The 22684-nt window shown below is 42.7% G+C and overlaps 1 protein-coding gene and 1 long non-coding RNA gene across 7 annotated transcripts in view; one reads left to right on the forward strand and one right to left on the reverse strand.

Moving 5' to 3' along the window:
* The window catches only part of LOC124310825 (FH2 domain-containing protein 1-like), a 31341-nt gene extending 10373 nt beyond the window's left edge, over nucleotides 1-20968 (reverse strand). For 2 of the 5 annotated variants that reach the window (XR_006909718.1, XM_046774867.1), the window contains exons 1-5: nucleotides 4703-5344; nucleotides 2857-3150; nucleotides 1940-2209; nucleotides 530-928; nucleotides 177-430 (exon numbers count right to left, since the gene is read on the reverse strand). Coding sequence is in view for 4 of the 5 variants with exons in the window: in XM_046774867.1 (XP_046630823.1) it covers nucleotides 177-430; nucleotides 530-928; nucleotides 1940-2209; nucleotides 2857-3150; nucleotides 4703-4976 (1491 nt within the window). In the remaining variant the exon portion in view is untranslated. Of the gene's footprint in view, nucleotides 1-176; nucleotides 431-529; nucleotides 929-1939; nucleotides 2210-2856; nucleotides 3151-4702; nucleotides 5346-20124 lie in introns of those variants that run through there. The other 3 variants (XM_046774868.1, XM_046774870.1, XM_046774869.1) reach the window with 3 other exon arrangements.
* On the forward strand, nucleotides 16574-17613 carry LOC124311716. Of its 2 annotated transcripts, XR_006910166.1 has the most exons (4): nucleotides 16574-16849; nucleotides 16938-17040; nucleotides 17109-17193; nucleotides 17401-17613. It is a non-coding gene; the product is annotated as an uncharacterized LOC124311716 (long non-coding RNA). The 2 variants fall into 2 exon arrangements; XR_006910165.1 differs by having other exon boundaries at nucleotides 16574-17040.
* Nucleotides 20969-22684: the final 1716 nt, after the last annotated feature.

Raw genomic sequence — 22684 nt, forward strand, 5'->3', positions numbered from 1 at the left:
TTCGGGTGTTGGCTGTGTTAGTGTTGCAGCGCCTTTTTTATTTTTTTATTTTCGTTTGACAGGCGAGTGTACTGTACATGCAACGCGAGTCTGGTTACTATTCAATTTCACGGACCGTTTGCGTGTTTGTCAAGATGTCGACACGTTTTGAATTTCTGTCTTTCTGGTTGGTTTACCTTGATGTCTGGCAACTTGACCCAGTTGAGCGTCTTCATCTTGGCTTTGGGTCGAGGAATATCTAATTGTGGTAAGCGCAAGTCCTTCAAATCCGGATGAACGGCCGGAGCGGGCGGTGCGGGTGGAGTCAGACCTCCTAGACCCGGAGGGGGTGGTGGCGGAGGACCAGCCGAGCCGGGCAAGAGTGGCGGAGGCGGAGGAGGTGGTGGACCGCAACCTGGAGGCGGCGGAGGAGGCGGATGCGGAATTCCACCTACACAATTACGCAAAGGAATTTTCCCAATCGAAATTGTTAACTTTGTAATCAAAAAGTGACGGATGGAATCTGTTGCAAGGTAATTTCAATTTTTACCTGGAGGTGGTGGCGGAGGTGGAGGAGGTGGCGGCCCATTCATCGGCGACAGGAGTCCAGCGGGGGTCCGGCTGCCATCACCCGCCGGTGATAGGGTCAGGTTGAGCGACTGCTTGCGTGACTTGCTACCACTGCCGGGTTCGTCACGGTGCGACATTTTAGCGTGGGACGGACTGCGTAACAGGCGCGTCAGCTCTTCCTTCGACTCCATCAGGGAGGCTCGATGGACCAGCGTTTCCGCCGTGTCCCACACCACATCGGAAACGGCTTCCTTGGGGTCGATCCTGAGCAGATGCTGCAAAATGGACAGGAACGGGATCTCCTGGGGTGTGTCCACCACCTGGCGCAGGATGGCGTGGAAAACATCCAAGTGAGAACTCAAGTCCACTCCGTCAGGACCTATGACGAAGTATCGACGAAAAAAAAAGAGCCCAAAAACAAATAACAACATTATCAAACTGACTCATTATCAATTCAATCCATAATTCATCGGTTATCAGATTAAGAGAGTTTTGTTTTGTTTTGGTTTCTGTGTTTATATCCAGTAGGTGATTATTCCGTTGCTGTTTTCTGAAATGAAATTCTCTGCTGGTCCAGACAGAAAACCCCAGGTGGGCCCCTCTCCGTCCGTTTTGTCTGTTGCACAAGCGTAATTGTTTGCCACATTGAAAAAGAAAAAAAGAAAAAGGAGAAACAAAGATAGAACAAGCCTTCGGCACACGAAACGACCCAAGAAGTTGAATAGGAAATTCGTTTGGAAACGCCAGCGAGAGAAAACCCGTAGGGAGTCCGACAACTACTACACGCCCACTATAATATTCATAAATCGAGTCGTCCATCGGGAAACTACAACACGACGTGTTCGAGCGAAAACTCCGATGAGAAAAACCCGAAAACATCACCACCGGATTGCACGTCGTTAAGGATCGCGCTCCTGGGTTATGGCTGCAGGTGGGCCAGCCAGAGACTCGAAGGGGGGTGTAGGGTTTTTTTTTCACGTTATCAGGCCGTCACGCGATGTCGACATTTCAACACGGACCAACAATTTTCGGAGGCTGATTTTTTCTCGGTCGTCGATGGCACAAAACAACCAACAACGCCGATCCATCAGCCTGTTGTCAAAGCTACAACCACTCACAGGTAACATACTGTTAAAGTTTAGTTACCCATTCTCACACACACACAAGAAACTATCAAGAATACGAACAGTGAAATTCAGTACCTTATCCTGACAGGCAAACCCACAATGAAGACCACGAGAACGATCAGCTGTCAGAACAGCTGATCGTTGCTAAACAGCAATAACCAAAGGCATATTTGCCAAACGATTGGCTAACTTCAACACATACATGTAACTGGTGAAGAATGAATTTGAACAAAAATTCCGGAATGGATGTAATGTGTATGTACCTTGCAATTGAGATTCGTCGCTCTCCCGCTGCTCGTCGAAGACGTCAATCTGGACCGCCAGATCGGTGTCGGAGGCCGCCTCGTTTTTCAGCTCGTTGAGCGTTGCCAGAAGTTTGAGGCCGACGAACTCGTTGCGGATGCGGAGGCGATCCTTGAGCTGTGGAGTCGAGATGATGATGCAGTTGATGAATGCCACCAGAGCTGTCTTGTACTCGACTGTCGGGGCGTCGCGCAGCTCCCGCACCACAACGGCGAAACGGTAACGATCACCTGCGTCAAATTCGTGACATTCGTTATCGGTTGGCAGTGGGCGAAATATAAGGCAATATTTAATAATAAAGTTTTTTTTCTTAAACAGATTCATGAGATAAAAGTGGAGAGATAAGAAAAGGGGAGTTGGGGTAATGAGATTCAAAAGAACGGAGCTGCTGCTGATTCCAGCCCGTGATAATGCGATAAAATCACGCCGATAACGGCACGAAATAAGAGAAAATTCAAAAAAAAAGGGATGGGATATAGGGGAAATCTTTTTGAGGAAAAAATAAAAAAAGAAAGTGGTAAGGAGAAGGCGAAATTAAGTCTGGACCATCTCTCTCTCTCTCATAGTCTTCTGCGTATTTTTAACTTTTTAGTTGAAGAATAAAACCGCGGCCCAAGGGGCTTGACTTTTATTATACCCAGTCGACCAGCCTCCCATGACATAACAAAAGGGACTGATGACCGGGCGGCCAGAGAGATATGATGATTAAACAAGATGTGAATCATCAAAATATCTGAGAGATGATCAGAGACGACGAGGAAAAAAGAGAAACGAAAGAAGAAGGTGGAAATAACATCAAGTGGACGACGGGCGCAGGAGGATTTCGAGGAAAGACCGCGGCCCAAAGAGATGAATCAGACGTGTGTATAATATTCACCTTTGAGGTTCTTGAAGTGCTCGAGAGCATCGAGCGTGCGGGAGTAGCCGTCGGCATTGTAGACGCAGAGGGCCGAGAGGAGCTCGAAGACTTGTTTCTTGACGGTGGTGTTGGCCGTGTCGAGGGCCGAGGCCAATTTGGCCACATACTCGCGGTTCTCGACGATGTAGTCGAGCCCGATGCGCGAATCCATGACGCTGCGTATCGTGTCGGCGCACTCGATCTGCAGCCACGTCCAGTTGATGGTCTTACTGCTGTCGTCGTCCACCTGGCGCTTATTCAATTGATGCCAACCTGCGTCAAAAAACAGCCAACAAAAGACAGATATTAGTGAAATCAGCTTATAACAATTCGATTCGGACTTTTTCTTTTTCACAAACGTCATCGCGATGATCTGCATATCTTTCATTTCATGCGCACTACAATGTGTATTTAGTAGCTTTTGAAAGCCACTATAAGCTCCACAGCCCGGTCTTTCTCTATCGTATATACTTTGAGTTGAACAAAAAAATGAAATTTTCCATAGGTGCATGGGGTATGTATGATGATGAAAGCTGATTCATCAATTGTCTGTTGGAACAACTCGAAACAGTGGAGGAGAATGTTGGTCGAAAACTCGAGGGACCCCGTTCACATGTTGTTGATGCTGTGGGGGGCACTTTCGGGTCCTGTTGCATTTAACCCGGAGGTTTCACCGTTTCACCCGAGATAATAGGCTTCTGACACTTGTGTCATAATCATTCCTCATCCGTCACACTCTCTTTGGATTTCCCCTTGTCATCTCCAGGCCATGACCTTATAACATTTTTCCATTATTATATATCGTTCCTCTTGTTTTGATTTCTCAGATCTCCTCGACTGTGCGCAGCGCTCTAGTCTCTGTTGAGACTGAGAGAGCTTGTCTTCAGGCTTTTTTGTGCTTTCTGTTTTTCTTTTTTATGGTTCTCTCTTCTGATTGTGAAAAATAAAAACACAAGATTGACTGTGACTTAATCGCGTACAAGTCAGCACGTGAACACATCGTAAACGTGTACAGCCAAAGAGCAAACAAAAAACAAAAGAATGTTACATTCCTCACAATTCCAAGTAGTAGTAGTTGCTGTCCTTTTATTACACGCGCTCCTATATAGTAGTTCCTTAAAAAAATAATATAATTGCGCTTATAAAGAAAAATAATAATAAAGGGCTTGGCTCCAACCCATTCTGGCGACATCTCCACACACGGACGTTTGTGTGTCGTTATAACTAAAACCCCCATGGTTGAGAGTTTGAAACAAACGAATGAAATCCACATAGGATTTACGGATTGAGCAAGACGGTATACGTGTGTGTAGCATGCCCTTGTCTTTGCGTCACGACGATAGCGAAACGCGCCATAGCCCATTATCGTCTTCTGGCATCCCTTTTTTATTTTTATTGCGTTTCTCTCGAGTCTGTGTAGTTGTGACTCAACTCTTCTCCAAGTTAAAGAGTCGCTGGCGCGAGCGCTTCCTTAAATGTTTTGGCAACAGCAACAACAACAACAACACGAACGGAACACCACCGAACGATGGCGACGACGAGGATCGCGGGTCTAAAAATCTAATAGCAGCTCGCGTATTTATCTTTGATGGTCTGTCGTGATTCGCTTCCAAACCCAGCGCAAATTTCACTTGTTCCACTTCTCTCGTTAGAGAAACCCCAAAAAGAGCCAAGCGGGAGTCCCGCCAGCTCTCGTCGTGCGTGAGTGTTGCTCATCAACTCGGCGGGACTGATTGGAAAGTCTGGGGGTCATTCCGTTTCCAGCCAGAAAAAAAAAATCTCCGAGCCGGCGCTGGATGTGGGGCTGCTGGATGAAGCGACTCACCATTTTTGCCCGAATTTTGGCTGTGAAATTTCAGGGCATCCAGCAGGTAATCCCAGCCGCCGAGTGTCAGGAATTCTCTTATCCAAAGTACCGGATTGTGAGTATGGTGGTGATGGTGATGTTGATCATAACCGTTCAACTGGCGTCGGATAGACTGAAAGAGTTTGTGATCGGTCGGATACTCTAATTGCTTGATGGCGTTACTGGGCGTCAGCAGAGCAGACGACTGATGCTGTGACGACGAGTGATGCTGACCAGCTCGGCTATCAGCCATCCTTTAACTTGATACTATCGCACAAAGTGAACACACACATTCATTAAGGGTCTGTCGTGGGGGGGTTAAATCATCCTGACATTTTTCGTTTTTTTTTTTTGCTTTTGTTTCAATTTCCTTAATGGTCTTATTTACCTCTTTTCCGATTTCAAAGATATATCAAATTAATTGGGAAGCAAGGATTTTTTTTCCTCCGCCCGACTTTGGTTTTACCATATCAACATTCGACCAACCAGGGTGGAGTTGAAAATTTATGCAAAACGCGTTCGCCCACCCGCGGAAATCAAGTTCAAGTCACTCGCGCCCACACACACCCATAACAGACACCAAACACGCACACACACACACACACACACACGCTCTCACAACAACACGTCTGAAGGTAGGCAAACAAATAAAATAACTGACAATCAAATCGAGTCTTTTTTTTTCTTTATCACAAAATTTTTATCTTTAAACACACCTGATTCGTCCCAAGCCAAAAAAAAATAAAATAAATGGGCAGGTGTTGCAGTAAAGAATCTGAATCGTCATCACTTTGATACATCTTGGCTTGTGCATATGTCTAATCTTCAGTCTGCCGGACGATCGTAATAAAATAATTGCGTTACAGACTCTCTCTCTCTCTCTTCTAAGCCGGGCAACCATTTCTTTGTTTCTTTTAATCGCATATTTGATTTCAATGTGTTATCTCATCGGCAAGGACACGGAACGACCTTTCTCTATCTCAAATTAATGTCCCGTTCTCTCTCTCTCTCTCTATTGCTGCTGTGCCCGTCGAGTCCCGTGAGCCGAGAGTATTACGTCGCGCTCACGACGGAGACGGCGGCGATTACGCACGCTGCGACGCACTCCCGAGGTCGTCCCGTGTCTCCCACCACGTCGCCACTTGCTGCGAAATGTTGGGTGCCTTCACAACATGTGCGGCCAACACGGAGCGGATGACGACTCTCGGTAGAAACCAGAAAATGTTGTTTGACTTGGTGTAGATAAACGTAAAACTTAGAGCCGTAATACTTGTCATCGGCAGACCACCCAGTGCGCAGACAACTCGTCGACTTTGTGTATTGTATAAGAAGTAGACAATAATCATCAGATGGAGAAGGGAACTAAACGTTTCGTTTTTGTTCTGTTGCGTCATTTTTCTCCCGGTGTAAAAGGTTGAAGTACGAATGTTTTTTAAACCTTCAGCTATCTACCACATCGTTGATGTAAGGCTCATCGTGGTTTAAATGTACACATGTGATCTGACAGCTACGATAACGAAAGCGAAGAAATTTTTCAGATTGGAAATCTTTTTTCGATTATCCAAACTTTATTTAAAAATCGGCTGTTAAAGGTTGACTGCAATATTCATTCGCTATAATAGTCGGGATAGGCGAAATTATGAAAATTATACGTCAATTTTCTAAGTATTAGACCAGAATAAAGTGATAATCTACTTCTGATCAATGAACAAGGTGAATCGAGCAAACTGCTATGAAAATTAACTCAATCATGAAATAAGACGTGTTAGTGACGTAACCTACAAGAGTTTGATAATAGCAATGAACGCTAACTAATGTAACATCAAGCCATCGTTCAAATGGCAGTGGTGGTTTCTATTGATTTTAGTCAGAGAGATGAGTTAATTAATGTCGACTTCTCGAGTTCCACAAAAGTTTTCCAGATAACGTCACTTGTCATCGTTTTATAGATGAACAGTTGATGGACTGGCTTCCTCTTGAGAACGTCAGGAGTCATTGTATTAATTAACTCTTCATCTTCTATTTCAAACTATTAATGGAAAATTAACTGAACTAAATGTGCTCACATCCACGTTCATCGTTTGGCGGTCTAGCATCTTCAATTTTCGATAAACATCATGAACCAAACATCCCAACATAATATCAATAGTCGAAAGTAAACCATTGCTGGCCTGTGTAGACTGCTCATTTGATGAAAACAACAAATTAACAGTCAGAAAATCCTAACGGCAATTATTAAATTTCGCGTGGAAAATATCATCACTGCTGGACGAGTATCGCTGTAGGCGGTCGTTGCGCAATGGGACGTTTGTTTTGAGCATTTACGCGGTCGACTTGACTCGTCCACGCTTTAAAAATAAGTTGTAATGTTTCAGAAAGGAATTTTTTTTCGATTAGCTCAATAACTTAATTTAAAAATCAGCTGTTAAAGGGTAATTGTTATATTCATAAGGACAATATTAAGTTTTGTCTACGATCGCTCTATAATAGTCAAGACAGGCGAAATTATGAAAATTATAAGTCAATTTTCTAAGTATTAGACCAGAAGTGATAGTCCACTTCTGATCAATGAGCATGGTGAATGGAGCCAACTGCTATGATAAATGAACGCAATCATGAAATAATACGTGTTACTGTCTAACCTCTATAAGTTCGGAATTGCTGTGAACGCTAACTGACGTTTCATCAAGCTTTAGTTATAAATATTTTGGATTTCTTTAAATACATCAAGATAGATGAGGAAGATTGGTGAACAACTTATTGTTACCGAAAAGACGATTTAGTGTACAATCATTTCCATCAACATAGATGACTTTAGATGTGCACAATATAGTTCAAAATCTTCAGCCAAGTTACTATACAAATTGTTCCTAAATTTCCTTCATTTGCTACTTCTTAGATACCAATTTAAATTAACTGAGCTATGTGTGCTCATTACTAGGGAAATCGTATTGCGATGTAGCATCTTCAAATATCGATTAACATCATGAACCAAACATCGCATCATCATTTCAATAGTCGAAAGTAAACGATTGTTGACCTGTGTAAACTGCTCATTTGATGAAAACAGCAAATCAACAGTCAGGAAATCCTGCCGACAATTATTACATTTCGCGTGGAAAAAATCATCACTTTGCTGGATGAGTATCGCTCCAGGCGGTCGTTGCGCAATGGGACGTTTTCATTTGAGCATATAACATGTACGCGGTCGACTTGACAGTTTTGTCAACGATCGCTCTTTAATAGTCGAGACAGACGAAATTACGAAAATTATAGGGCAATTTTCTAAGTATTAGGTAAGAATGAAATGATAATCGACTTCTGATCAATGAACATGGTGAATGAACCTAACTTCTACGAAAATTAACGTAATCATGAAATGATTCGTGTTAGTGACGTACCCTCTAAGAGTTTGAATAAAGAAATGAACGCTAACTGATATGACATTAAGCCATCGTTCTAAGTTCAGTGGATTTCTATTCAATTTTGACAGAGAGATGAGTGAAACATGGAAAGTTTCTCAATATTGTAATCATAGAGGAAGATTTACACGTCCTGCAATTCTCATGGATGCGCAGGATGATGAACCTGTTTCTCATGAGAACGTCAGAAGACTTTAACTTCATTTTCACGTCATCTTCTACTTATAAATTTCCTTAAAACATTAACCGAGCTATTACTGTTCACATCCACGTAAATCGTTGAGTGATCAAGCATCTTCAATTTTCGAAATATAATATGAATCAATCATTCCATCTTTTTATCAATAATCGAAAGTAAACGGTTGTTAAGACTGTGTAGACTGTTCATTTGATGAAAACAGCAAATCAACAGTCAGAAAATCCTGCCGACAATTATTAAATTTCGCGTGGAAAAAATAATCACTTTGGTGGATGGGTATCGCTCCAGGCGGTCATTGCGCAATTGGACGTTTCATTTGAGCATTTACGCGGTCGACTTGACTCGTCGACGCTTTAAAAAAAAACGTTATATAATGCGTCTCTCGTTCAATGTCTGCGTGATTGTGTACGTGCGGTGTCAGAGTGAGAGAGAGAGTCTTTCAAACACTTTACGACATGTTTACATTTTCGTTTCATTTGCGGCCAAACGGAGTGGAGAGGAAAAAAAGAGATGAAAAGCGGAGGAAACTGACACATTTTAACCGGTTAATAGCATTTAGCTGGTAGCGTTCGTCCGCCTGTGATGTACTGCTCGCATGTATGTAATACCTGCTGCACACGTATATACGTCCACCGTAATGAAGCTCAGAGAGAGAAAAAAATAAAAGTGTGTGGCCAGCTGCCAGGGCCGTTTGCAAACCAGCCACAAGACAGCGCCATCAGGGTCGAGCCAAAATGACGCTGACAGGTGTTAATCACTCAAGTCCCGGGTGTATAAGAGCGTTCCCCACACACACAAGAGCCTGCTCGTTTCGGAGCGTTCAAACAAGATTCAGCCAACAGGATAAAGAAGAAACGATAGAATAGAGAGAGAGAGAAAGCCCATTATCTTTTGTTTCTTTTATTTGATTTCATTGTTTTCGCGACACGTCGGTGTACGTATGAATTTCGGTCGCCGGAGGAAAACGCCTCGGTGGCCTCAAACTCAAACAGCTCAAAAAGACAAACCAAAGTTAAGAAAAACGCAATAGGGGCCGTGTGTGGAGATCTCGAGAACAAACGAAAAGGGGGGGACCGGGACCGCTGCAAAAGTCGGCCAAGTGGCATCCATAACGAGATGGCCAAGGTCTGACTGGACCATTGTTCTCTCTCTCTCTCTCTCTCTCTCGGTTCTTTTTTTCAGTTATGGTGCTGCTTATGCGTCAATGCTAGGACAAACTTTGAGCTCCTTGCTAATGGCCAGTAGAATTTTTCTTTTCTTTTCGGGATAGGAGCGTGCGCCAATATAAGGACTCGGTCAAGCTGACTGAAGTGAATTCCGATTTGGAATTCACATCAGTTATCGACGACGTTCGCTATAAGGCACACCTGGCGTGAGGGGGGGGGGGAGACAACAACGACGTAAGAGATATGTTCTCTCTCGACCTGACCTTCTCTCTCTCTACGTATGTCACTTTGCGAGTCCTTTTGAGAGAAAAAGACGGACTCGTTATGCCGCAGCGACGGACGTGCGCGGCCCAGGCGCTCGTAAACCATACGACCAAAGTTCTAGCTCCTTTCACTTTCTAAACTGCTGTGGAACCTCCATCGGGTTAAATGCAGCAGCAGCAGCAGCCATCGTCTCTCTCTCTGCGCTCGGCAACTGAAACACTACGTCACACAACAACAACAACAACAACAACCACCAGAGACTTCCCAAAAAACCTTCGCCAACCTGTATATGGGCAGAGCCCCGGAGATCGGATGGGGGGAGTGTATAGACATTTTCCCTTTTGGTTTTGTTTTCTTAGATATTTCTTTCTTTCTATCTTTCTTTTTATTATTATACTTTTTTTCCCCTTCCACCTATTGCCGAATGGGATTTGAGGTATATAAATATAAATAAGAAAAGTTTGAAATTGTCCTCAACCGTTTTTCCTTTTCGATTCTGATCGTCGTCGCCACATTTGGGAACTTCAACAGAAAAAAAGTTGGGTTTTTCTTTCTTTTCTTTTTTCTTTTTGTTGACCATATGATTCCCATCATCGGCCTCGGTCTCTCTCAACTCTTGTTGTGTGTCGTATACCATTTTGTTATCGCCTTCTCTAGTATTAGGCGGTGCGCATCGGCGCGATGCGTCACTCGCAACTTACGGAAAAGAGATTGCGTCATCGCGCCGACTCGCGATGGAATTCCATTTTCCCTTTTATTTTCCAAAATTGATTTATGAAATATGAATAAAAAAGAAAAAAAATCAGATGATTTGAAAATTCGGGTTCCTTTGAATTATTTTTTTTTTCTATCCGTCGAGAAAATAAATAAAAATCCCGATGAAACGCCATCGCTGGATATAATCCCGTCAAGCGCAAATAAATACGGACTCATGCAAACAGCAATGCGCGCCAAATACGAATTACCATTTTCGAAAGTGGTCCGCGCGCTCCTTCTCAACTCGCCGATCGTTTGCGTGTACGCCAAGTTAAAAAACACACACATTGGCGATTCGAACTAAAAGAAAAACTATCAACTAAAGGCATATAGAAAAGAAAAAGAGAGAGATGATGTGGGCGGCGTAGGAGCTCAAAAGTTTATTTTTTATTTTTTCCCAATTTTGGGTGTACGCATACATGCCCAAATTGAGAAAGAAGCGAAATTTTCAGCATTCAGCAAAAGGCCAAAAACTATATGGCCTGGCTATTCCGTTACACTGACTCTCTAGGTAGATGCTGTGCACGTTGTTTGTGTTATTTTTCTTCTCGGTTAGTTATTCGTTTCATTCAAATTGTGCGCGTGCCCTCGCCACAGCGCACTCACTCAAACCGAACCGGTTTAGCCAGTTGAAATCGAAGCATGACTGAAAAAAAGAGAAAAAATGAAGGTTTCTGCCTTTTTAAGGATTTTTTCGATTTTCTTCTTTTTTCTTCTAAATAAATAATAAAAGAAGGCAAAAATAAAAATAAAAAAAAAACAAGTCTTCGGGATAAAAAGAGGGAAAAAAAATGAAATTCGTGACTTGGGCCCGAACAAACGAAGGGGCCCATAGCCGAGTGGCAGTGTATGTCGACAACATTGTCGACATGATCGGTACTGCGTGTGGCATACTCACGAAGCTTGATTCAAGCGTATCGGTGTCGGTTTCGATTCTAATCGGAGTACACAGCACTATACTCTCTATCGTTACACATATCACGGACGCTGTGTGGTGGTGTAGTAGGTGAAGTCAAGTAGAGAGAGTAGGAGGAGAAGTAGGCGGAGGAAATGATCTTATAAAGCGACGGATTTATTCTCGCCAAACACCTTCACTTGTTAGAAAACATTTGCGAGAAGGGAAGGAGAAAAAAATAAGAGCCAGGGGATTTCAAAATAAAAAAAAAATGAGAAGAAAAATTGGAAGTCACGCAAAACCGATCGAGGACCTTAAATTCATACCCCAAAGGAACACACGTCAAGTAACAAACACAAAAAAAAATTCTAAAATCGTATAGAAAAAAAAAAAACAAATCGAAAAGGGTACCACCGACAGACAAATCCATAATGCATCAGCAGCAGCGCACAGAGCGCACAGGGTTTGCGGTTGATGCAATCTCCGCTCGTTTTTCCCATCGCTGGGGACTTGCGCGCGAAGATGAAAATGCGAAATATGTTTCCCTTTTAGAACACGTCGGAGATAGTCGAAGGAAAAAGTGTGTTACTTGAACATGTTTGACTCTTTGTGTGTGTCTGTGTGACTGTGGCAATGGTGGCGGATGAATCACCGGCGCCGCACACCGTAAAAGAAAAAGAGCCCAGACAGACAAAAGCAAAAAAATAAAATAAAAACGAAACGGCAATTCATCATGAATTCAAGGTGCGAGAGCCGAGAGGTTTGGTAACAACAACAACAACCAACAACAACCAACAGCAGCAGCAGAAAATGAGAAATGTATGGCGCGTCTGGCTTCTTGCTATTTGTGTTGTTGTTGTTGCATGATGTTGTTGGTAAGGCGGTTGGGGGAGGAGGGTTGTGCGTTTTCTCATGTCCTCGGACAAGTTGGTCATCAGATGAAGATGAATAAGTCAAAGACTCCGGCACATGAGAGCAGTCACGCTGGACGATGCATGGCCCGCGTGAGGATCATTTGCCTGGCCCCTTCAAACTTTTGCCACGCTATTATACCACTCGGATTTGTCCGTGATTTCTCCTGCAGCTCTTTTTGTCTTTTTTTGGCTTTCACGCTATATTTAAACACACACACATGCAAAGGTGTGTAGAGCGTGTGTGTGAGGTACGGCCGCGTGCACTGCGCGTTGCAGGTGAGTCAATCAAACCAGAGGGCTCGTTTTTTCTCTCTCTCTCTCTGAACTGAGGAGAGGTGGGACGGACGAAAACGGCCAAAGAGAGAGGAACGCCATCAAAATATTAGATTTTCCTTTTTGTGTGTGTGTCTGTGTGTGTACTGTGTGTGTGTGTGTAGCCCTTTTTTTTTTTTACTTCTTCTTTCTCTTTTCTCAGTCAGGTGACCGGACACGCATTTTGCGAGTCTAAATGTCGTCGCATCCGGTTGAAAACGGTACAGTCCGACTATTTCCGCCGCGCTGGACAACGTCATCCCAATGGCGAGCGCGTAGCTCTTCATCCGGCCCGCCAAAACGCACCGGATCAAAACAGATGTCTCGCATCCGCTATCCGTGCTGGCCCTCAACTCTCTCTCTCTTTCTCTCTCTCTTTCGCTCTCGGTCGGGACGGGCGATGGGGACGGTGTTGCGCGTCTCGCCAAGCCAAGAGGGGAGGGTTAATGGTTGCTCCCACAATGTTACACCGTTCCATGGCCTTGCCCAAAAAGTATTAAAGAATCAGAGAGAGAGAGAGAGAGACGAAACTAAAAAAAACATTTGGGAGTTTGAAAAGAAACAAGAAAGAAAAGAATCGTGACGTGTTTGGTATCAATGGAAAAAAAAAAACTTCTTCTTCTCTCTCTCTCTCTCCGGGAACCTTATCACTAGTTTGCTCTTTATCTATATCCCCTTATGCTCAAAGCCCCGGAGAAAAATGGGAAATAAATTAAATAAAACACCCAAAACACACACACACACCTTATTGTGAATAAGAGAAGTCACACAGTTGGAGTGGTGGACCCGAAAAAATCAAAGAGATGAAAGGAAAAAAAAAATGACTTGACTCTAAAGGTAGACACAGTATAACAGTCTCTTTATAGTGGAGACAGGAACAAGACACTTTCGACTTGTTCATTTCAAGAAGTTTTTTTTTTCAAGAGATGGGCTTTTTGCTATTCTCAATATTTGACTATTGGCTCTGCTTGCCTTTAAAAAAAAAAGAGAAAAGATAAAAATTATTGTTATTATAATTTTTATTTTTTTACTTCTATTGTCGCCCACCCAGGCACTATATATCATTGGGATCTCAAATGACGTCATAGCAGCAGTGAAAGCCGCTCATTTCGCCATTTTGTCGCTGACGTTCATTGTCCGTAACGTTTAATTTATCGATTTTGTTTTTTCTCTTTTTCCTTCTTATCATCATGGTCATCACGATCATCATTTTCATCTTGTATTTTGTCCACGCGACGTCCCCGTTTTCTTTGATTTGAAACGGCCGCCGAAAAAGAAAAAAAAAAAAGAGTCACGCGTGGCGGATTTCCCGAATCGCCTTGAAGCGTCGCCAGCGTCCATCGCACAAAAGGAGAAGAAGAAGAAGAGATCGGGGCGATGAGATTCTATTTGGAGAAGATATAGCCTATATAGCATGCATATTATAGAGACTGCATCTAACCTATTCTATAAGAGAGAGAGAGAAAAAAAGGAAAGAAACAGGCAGTTGTATAGGAAAAACATACACAGAGAGCTGAGAGGAACTCTGCCTCCCGCCGAGTGATTTGCTTTGTAATTTATACTCGTTGACTTGTACAAGAAGAAGAGAATCAAATGATAAGAAACCCATAAAATATGTATGCATCATATATAGCTATAGACTGTTTGGGCTGCCGTGGCCACGCCGGGATATGCTAATCTCTTTTAAGGTAGTAGCCGTACAGTTTTTTTTTTTTTTTCAAAATAAAAAGATCTGATGGTATAATGCGCGTCTTTCTATTTATTTTCATTCGGCGCTGGGCTCTGGCACCGCGCGCGAGCAGACGTCCAGCTCTTTTCAACATTTTTCTTTTTCATTTCAAAAAAGAAAAAAGAAAAATATGGGAGGGAAATTTCTGTATTAGTCATTCCCCCCTCCGATTTTGCTTATTTATATATACACACGAGCTCCGGCGTTTTATGCATACAGAAAAATAAAGACGACACACACAAACGGCAGACACGGGCGAGAGAGCTATATAGCCCCGCCGCCCGCACACCCGCAAACAAAATAAATGCGCATCGGTATTTGCCTGGAAACACCCCGGTGTATCAGTGTTCAGTGATCGTTTCTATGCCGAGATATTTATCCAATTGTGTTTCGATGTTTATTTTTTATTTAAATTCCACCAGCTCAACAAATAAGAAACCAGTCAAATAGAAAAATGCGGATCGATGGTGGCCGACTTTTACTTCCCTTTTCTTTAAAATAAAATAATTCCTCCCCCCCCCCCCCTTTTTGTTGGTTACCTTCCAAGTCCTTGTGAAAAATATCCCCCCATGTTGAGAGATCATCTCATTAAATCATCGGACTTGTGTAATATGCATACACGGTTCAATAGCCGAGCATTTATATTTTACACAAGGAGGCCCAGTAAGCGGCTTCGAGAGATGTTCTACCAGAAGGCAACGTAGCTACCAGAAAACCGGTGACGTTTGGATCGTGATAGGTTAGGTTGGAAATTCAGAGAGAGAGAGAGAGACTCGTGTCTATAATTCATTCCATTCTATATCGGAGCTGGGGGAAAATAGGGGCGTAGAAGAGACAGAGATAGAGAGAGAGAGAGAAAGAAGGATGAATAAGCTCGTCGCATGTACTCTGTCTGTCTTGTCTTGTACAGGGCCTCCTACTATACAGGAGAGCTAGTGAGATAGGATTTTTGGTTATCCATTCGGAAGTTCCAGAGACCATTCAACAGACTCAGCTTCTTCTTATTCTTCTTCTTCTTCGTCAGGTGTTTGGGGTCTATGCCCCAGACACATTTCTCAATCTATCAGATATGCTGCGCGCTAGCTGGAACCCCTTTTTTCTTTCTTATTCTTCTTTATCTGACGACCTGTTGGGTAAGTAGTCTGGAGATCTCTCCTTCACGCTTCATTTCTCTATTTTATCCCCTTTAAAAAAAAATAATAATAATAATAAAATAAAATAAAGAAATTCCCAGCGTTTTTGGACTTTATCGAACGACACGCAACTTCATCACGGAGAGAGCGCATTTTTTGTTGTTCTTATAATGTCTTTTAAAAACATATTTAGTAGTATAGTACGAATTCGTGTTCTTTGGATGTTGTCGAAGAGAAACCAGCTGCCGGAGAAAAGAGAAAAGCTTGGAGAGTTATTTTCCGAGGGAGATGATATAGAGGCGGATGGTATTAGATAGATAGATATATGCACGTATCAAAATATTGCGTATCAAAATAATGGAAGGAACCCTTCCCGTTGATGATGATGGGCCCCAGCGAGATACAGGCTGCTGGCTGCTTCATCTTTATGGCGTGCGATGCGATCCGCCAGCTAACAGCTTCCCACTCCGATCCCTGTTTATTATAATTTTTTTTTTCTTCTCTTCTTTTTCTTCTTCAATTTAATTTTCTTCTTTTTATTTCCATTTCATCTCCCTCTGATATTCCTCCCCTGTTCCCCATTTAGACGGTCTAATACCCTTTCGTTTTTTATTACCCCAATCTTCTTCTTCCTTCTTATCTGAGTAGGCCAAACCCAAACCCCTTTCGGTCCCCACATCCACACACAATGAAACTTTAGATGAGAAAGTGAAGGTGGACGGATCATGTGATAGGCTCAGCAGCCTGCTGCACGGAACAGCCATCAGATTTGAAAAAAGGGATGTACTACCGTCGTTATAGTATTAGTAAAAATATATTGCGGCCATATATATATAACCAGGAGGTGCCGGGGTCCATCTTGGACAAGCAATTTGATGACTTTGCACATTGTTTGAAGTGTTTAAAACTAAAAATTTTTTTGAATTTGATTGTTTGCCCGCAGAAACAATTTTTTTTGGCGGGTGGTGAGAGGCAGGGATGGTAGATTTTTAATATCTCAAGCGAGGTTAATTAGAAAATTTATTACACTTACAAATATTCTAATTAGAATATTTGTGTAACCAATATAATAGGCAATATATTTGGTAATAGGCTATGCTTGAGATATTAAAATTTTCCCTCCCTCCCACCACCCGCCAAAAACTTTTTGGCGGGTTAATTAGAATATTAGTGTCGTCTGCTGCTTTCGTTTTTCGTTAGAGTTTTCAGTTTCGAAAAAGCAGCAAAGAGAAAAGAAGCATGGACGTAGACAAAGTTTCAGAGTTTTATATTATAGAAAACTGAACGGATCACTGGTTTTGGAAAAAAAACTTGTACGTGGCTGCAATAGAAATAGGTAAATAGCAGAACAAAATAAAATGTGGTCTTCGTGTGAAATTTGGTGTCATGACTCACTATGCTTTCCTCTCCATGCTGTTTCTCAGGCATATGAATAGAATGATTTTGGGAGCTTATACAGAAGAGTTAAACCACTGTTCCAAATTTGTCTAATGTTGGTGCCTGACTACAGTGACTAGTATTTATCATGTATGATTGTTGTCAATACCTAACAGAGTTTGTTTGCTCTATAACCTTTACCTTTGTGCAGATTTCAGGTCTGAGCCAGCCATCGTAACCACCAAGATGTGCAAGTTTTGATACTAACCTGTCATCACCAACAATCTCAGCATCATCAATTGGGTAATGATTTTTTGTGTTAACCTGTGACCTGCCACATATTTTAATGATACTACCTGAAACTTGCATAAAAGGGTATTACACATAAACCTTGAAACTTAAGCCTGTTTATCAACAATAAGGGTTAACCCTCAGTCTTCTTTCTAACTTTTCCTTACTTGTTGTCTCTACAACAATTTTTTTGTAACCCATTTTTAATTTTTTGTTTAGATAAACAGCTCCTAGTGTAATTGGAAAAAATATGTCCTCGTGTACACCCATGTGAGTGTGGGGGTATTCACGAAGGCCCCTTTTCCTATCCTGCTGCCTGGCGTCAACGTCAACTTTACTGAGGATTGGTACTTATGGATGCCTGGCTGTGGATTTCCCGGGCATAAAGGTAGGAGAAATTCTCTCTATCCTTTTCTTTTGCTGCGTTGGTTTTAAAAAGTTTCGGAGTACGATTATTCCTAAGCTTGACGGTTGACTGCAAATTTTTTCTTGCCGTTTTTTTTTTATCTCAATCAACAGGGTTAATTAAATAACTCATTTGTAGAGAAACTGCTGCAAATCCGTGCACATCAGGCTTGTTTTACACCTCACAACTTTGTCTGCGGGCAAACAATCATTTAAAAGAATTTTTTTTTTTTTTAAACATTTTAAAAACAATGTGCAAAGTCTATCAAATGGTTTGTCCACGAGGGACCTGCCGCCACACTGGTACCTCCTCTTACATCGGGTCGAATGTATAACGAACAAACGAGACAAATATCACGGCCCAATTCCTTGCACGTTCCTCTTAATAATTGTATACACAACTGGCTGGTCGACTCGCCTGTGGAATGTAGACTATTTCTCCTTTAGCCTACTTGTCGTTATGTATACTGCGCATAGACTGTAGAGCATATAGCTGCAGCTATGTGTATATCTTTTACATTTTGTCTTTCATGTCTCTCTCTCTCTCTCTTTTTCTCTCTCTCTCTGGAGCTCACTGTCATGTATCACATACAAAAGACGTAGAAAGAAAGTCGAGAGAGAAAAAAAAGAAACCCAAATTCGTGTGTTGAGAGTGTCCAGCTCTATCGTTGACATTGAAATGCCGAAAAGAAAATCGAAAGCTTATTTTGGGTGACCGAGAGCGAAGGTGAAGACCAGGCACGTCTATAAAGTCGGCGCCAGCAGTCCAGCACCGTTCGGGACTCGATGAAAGAAAAAGAAAAAACAAATTTCTTGAGTTTCTTCATCATTTTTTTGGCACGACTCTCAATCGATTGGCGATTGGCAGCATTGTGTTATTTGCGACGCGCTCGTTCGGAATCTGCCATCCAATCGGGGCTAGCCGACCGGCAAGGGGTTGAAATCGTCCAAAAGGGTAGCGCGTGTTCACGCGGGAGCGGGCGGCTCATCTGCGGGGCTCCGTGATTCAGTGAGAGAGAGAGAGAAAACGCTGGCGCTGGTGAAAGCCCTACCGCGCACTCTGCGCCGACACCGGCCGCCCTATAACCGCTTTGTACACACACACACACATAGACACACGAACGCATTTGAATATCTATATACGAGCGTCCTTGTTGTGTTTTGTTTGCTGGTTCTCTCTTTTTTCCCTGTGTCTTTCAGTCGTTCTCTCTCTCTCTCTCTCTCAGCGTATAGAAAAGTTTTCCTTTTTTCTTATTCTCTTCTGTGTTTTTCATCATCCCGTTTGGGGCTGGTTGTTGGGTTGCGCGTTTGGTTGGCTCCCGACGAAACAACCAAAGGGGTCGTACGAAAGTAAAAGTTTCAACCCTCCTCCTCCTCCTCCTCCACCACTGGTAAAATTGGCAGGTGAAGGACGCGGCCTTTTCTATATGTTTTTTATTCTTGTTTCTTCTTCTTCTTCTTCTTCTTCTTCTTCTTCAATAGACTCTCTCGCATGAACCATATACGTTTGGTGCGTTTTAATGTTTTCTTACCCTACTAGTCGAGAGGAGATATAGACAAGTAGAACCCGTTGAACTTGGTCGTTTTTGGGGAGAGGATCCAGTCAGAGCCAACAAAGGCAGACGCAATAACGACAAGAGAAGCGTCGGCAATAAATATTACGTAAAAAAAACGAAACAACACGGACGATATATAATAAATGAAGGGCAAAGGGAAAATATCTTTTCTCATTTTGAGTCATAGCTCACTTTTTTTTCCCCCTTCAGAAGCCCCCCGCTAGTTACCATTTTCAACGTGAAAACGATTTTTGAACCGACTTTGTTTTTTGTTTTTATTTCGGACTACACGGTAATATGCAAAGCAGAGGGTAATGTTTTTCCACCTGCTCGAACGGTGATTAGGTCATTTCTAATTGGACCTTTACGCTCTTTTTTTTTTATTTCTCCGTCTCACGTTCGCTCTCGACGACGGCCACCACTCTCGGCAGAACCCATTTTTCAATAGGAAATTACAGGTCGTAATTTCATTGTTCTTTTGTTTTTCTTCTTCTTCTGACTTGGAGAAGTTTAGAAAGAAAAAAAAAACGAAATCCTTGATGATCTTTTTTCTCTCTCTCCTTCTCACTTTGCATCAGCAGGTGCAATCGTCAGCCCACACAGCGCCAGAGATATCTAACGTCTATACACGCACGATCACGAACGAATTATACCGGGTGGAAGTATAGACGTTAGAGCGCGGCGCTTATGCTGGTGAAAACACCCGCGCGCATGGGCCCGCCGAAGAATTTCAATTGATCATTAGAAAGCGAACCCGTGATTTTCGAATAGCCGCGCCGTTGTAATTCGGCGTATCATATCACAATAATAGTCATAATAATAACAATACCGTAATCCACCCAACTTCCTTTTTTTGTTGTTTCCTACCCCGCTCGAATCACTTGGCGCGCCGTTTGAATCGACCCAATTTGAATTACAAAATTCAAACAGCAAAAAAAAATGAAGAAAAAAAAGGATAATTTAGATTGGATGACACACTTACTGCCATGATTGTAGTTATTTGAGTTGGCGCGAGTTGGTTGTGTATAATGAAACCGAAATTCACAATGTCTCGGTTTCTACCGAGCAATGTGGAATATTCGTGATCTTGAAAGTCCGGTCCGAGGTCAGAGATGTTGTGTCCAGTTTTCCCGCAACCGGTCGCGATCCGAGCTTTTTTATCTTTTATTCTTTCGAATATTTTTCTTTTTTTAAAACACAGCAGCCACTAACACATCCACACACACATCCACACGCACAGATACACGAGAAAACCACTTGACTTGGGGTCCCGGCACCTTCTTGACAAGACGAACGGTGACGGAATCGGATCGGGGCAACCCGAAGATTTCTGCGCTCTGCTGCTGGGGAGGGGATCAAAGTTCAAAAAAACGAAACAAATTTTTCCGCGCAGTCAAAAGTCTTGTGTAATCGAGTAGTCGAGTGTTTTTTGTTTTTTTCGGGGTTCTCGATTATGAACGGAGGGGGGAAGGCGGCGTAATTTGTTGTGTAACGAAAAACCACCAATTCGAACGATTAACTCCCCCCGTCACAAGATGAAGTTGAGATAACAATCTCTGGGGATGCACCAGCGGTCACCACCCGCGTTTCTTTTCTTAAAAAAGAGCGAGAGAGAGAGAAAACTAATAAAGTGATAGAGATAGTAAAAAAAATAAATAAAAGAGCCGGCCCAGTGTAAGGGCTAAATGGATGGGGGGATTCAAACGAGTGTGGAGAGAAGCAGCTCGAAAAGAGCCAACAGCTCACGTGCTCTTGTGTCGAGAGACTCGAATCGCCTGCTGCCGACTCGACGCACGGGCCAGGTCAGAATGAGACTCTCTCTAGTCGCAGCCGACTAGCACACACACACACACACTGATGGGCTGCGAGCCAAGGTAGGCGGGCAGGTACCACCGAGGTATATAGTATAGTAGGTAAAGGGGGGAAAGAAAAAAAAGGGAAAAGCTCAAAAAGAAGAAAGAAGAAGAAAGAGTCAAGGTGGGCGCGGCTCTTGTCTCTTGGCGGAGATGAGGAGCGGGACTGACGGGTGTGAGAGGAGCGCCCACGTTCATTTTCTCCAGGAAGGAGAAGAGAGAGAGAGAAGAAAAAAAAGCCAAACACACACACACAAACACGGAAAAGAAGATTGAAGAGAGTGGAAAGAAAAAATAACAAGGAAACTTATCCGCCCTGAAAAACCTCTTTTTTTTTTCTTCTTTCCTTTCGGCCGAGGGTTTTTGACGTGTTTTTCTCTTGCGCATGTACCGGCAGCAAACACGGCAGCTAGTGACTGACCCGGCCACCATCATCAACCGTGAACCGTCGCCACCCATTCACTAATAGGCACTTCTTTTTGGGGTTCTCTTCTTCTTGGCTTATTCTTTGTTGGTTCTTCTTTCTTCATCATTTTTTCTTTTTTCGGTTGATGTTTCAGTTTCTCGTGTTTCACCATTTTAAACGGTCCCGTTTTTCTCTTCAAAGCGGGACAAGGAGAGAAAAATGAAAACGGCAGCAGCTCTTATGCAAGTAATCATCTCAGGCTCTGCGATGCCGGCTCATGAAATCGTTAAGGAAAGAAATGAAATGTTATAAGAATAAGGAGGCAGCTAAATGGCTAAATATTATACTCTTTTTTTTTTGTTCTTTTTCTTTTCTCGCTCGATCTTCCCGTCCCGATTGTTGTTGCTGTTGTTTTCTTTTGTTGTTGTCGCTCTTGTTTGATCTTGGCCCCATTTTTTTGGCTGGTTATTCCGTGTTTTTTTTTTGTTTTTTATATTAAAGATATGTATATTATACATACTCTTCTTTTTTAATCGACTTCGCGGCCCGCCCTGCTCTGGGCGAGGCCCGAATAATGTATAACACTCTCAAATAACCAGAGCCGTGATGATCTCAAAATATCGAACCGGTTGATTGAATCGGCCATCGCCCGCGCGTTTCACGCGTGCTGCTGCTGCTCTCGTCCAAAAGTCCCTTAATTTGGTCATCTAAAAGACTCTCGAGATAGAATCCCGGAGGAGGCGAAGCGGGAGGGACCGGATAATACAGGATGGAGCTCTAGTGTATAGTAGAGAAACAACAACAACAGCAACTACGTATAAGATAGTAATATACGCGCAGGATATACCCAATCACGAGAGTTGTTTCAAAAGCCACGGCATTTTTCAATCAAGATTCCGGTTGTTTTTAATTTCTTCGTTCCTTTTGTTTCTCCTTATCTCGCCTTGTGCATCGTCGTCCTTTATACGCCGTAGACTTTTAAAATTTAAATGCACTTCACATTTTCTTTGATGTATTTGTTATAAAGAATAACAAGAAAAGTAAAGGAATGAGTCAACGATTCGAAACAAGAAGAAATTTTGGTTTGAGCCGCCCTTTTTCTCAATCGGTTTCTCTTTCATTTCTTCTCTTTTCTCGACTGTCGATTTCACCCCCTGATTTCTTTGTGATGTTTCATGGAAGAAAAAAAAACGAACGAACGACAATGTCCAAACGACCGCCGATAGATGATTCACGACCGAACTCTCTCTCTCTCCCTCTATCTTCACAGATATTCTTTTCCC

The sequence above is a fragment of the Daphnia pulicaria genome, chromosome 8 (assembly GCF_021234035.1).
Source record: "Daphnia pulicaria isolate SC F1-1A chromosome 8, SC_F0-13Bv2, whole genome shotgun sequence".
Lineage (NCBI taxonomy): Eukaryota > Metazoa > Arthropoda > Branchiopoda > Diplostraca > Daphniidae > Daphnia > Daphnia pulicaria.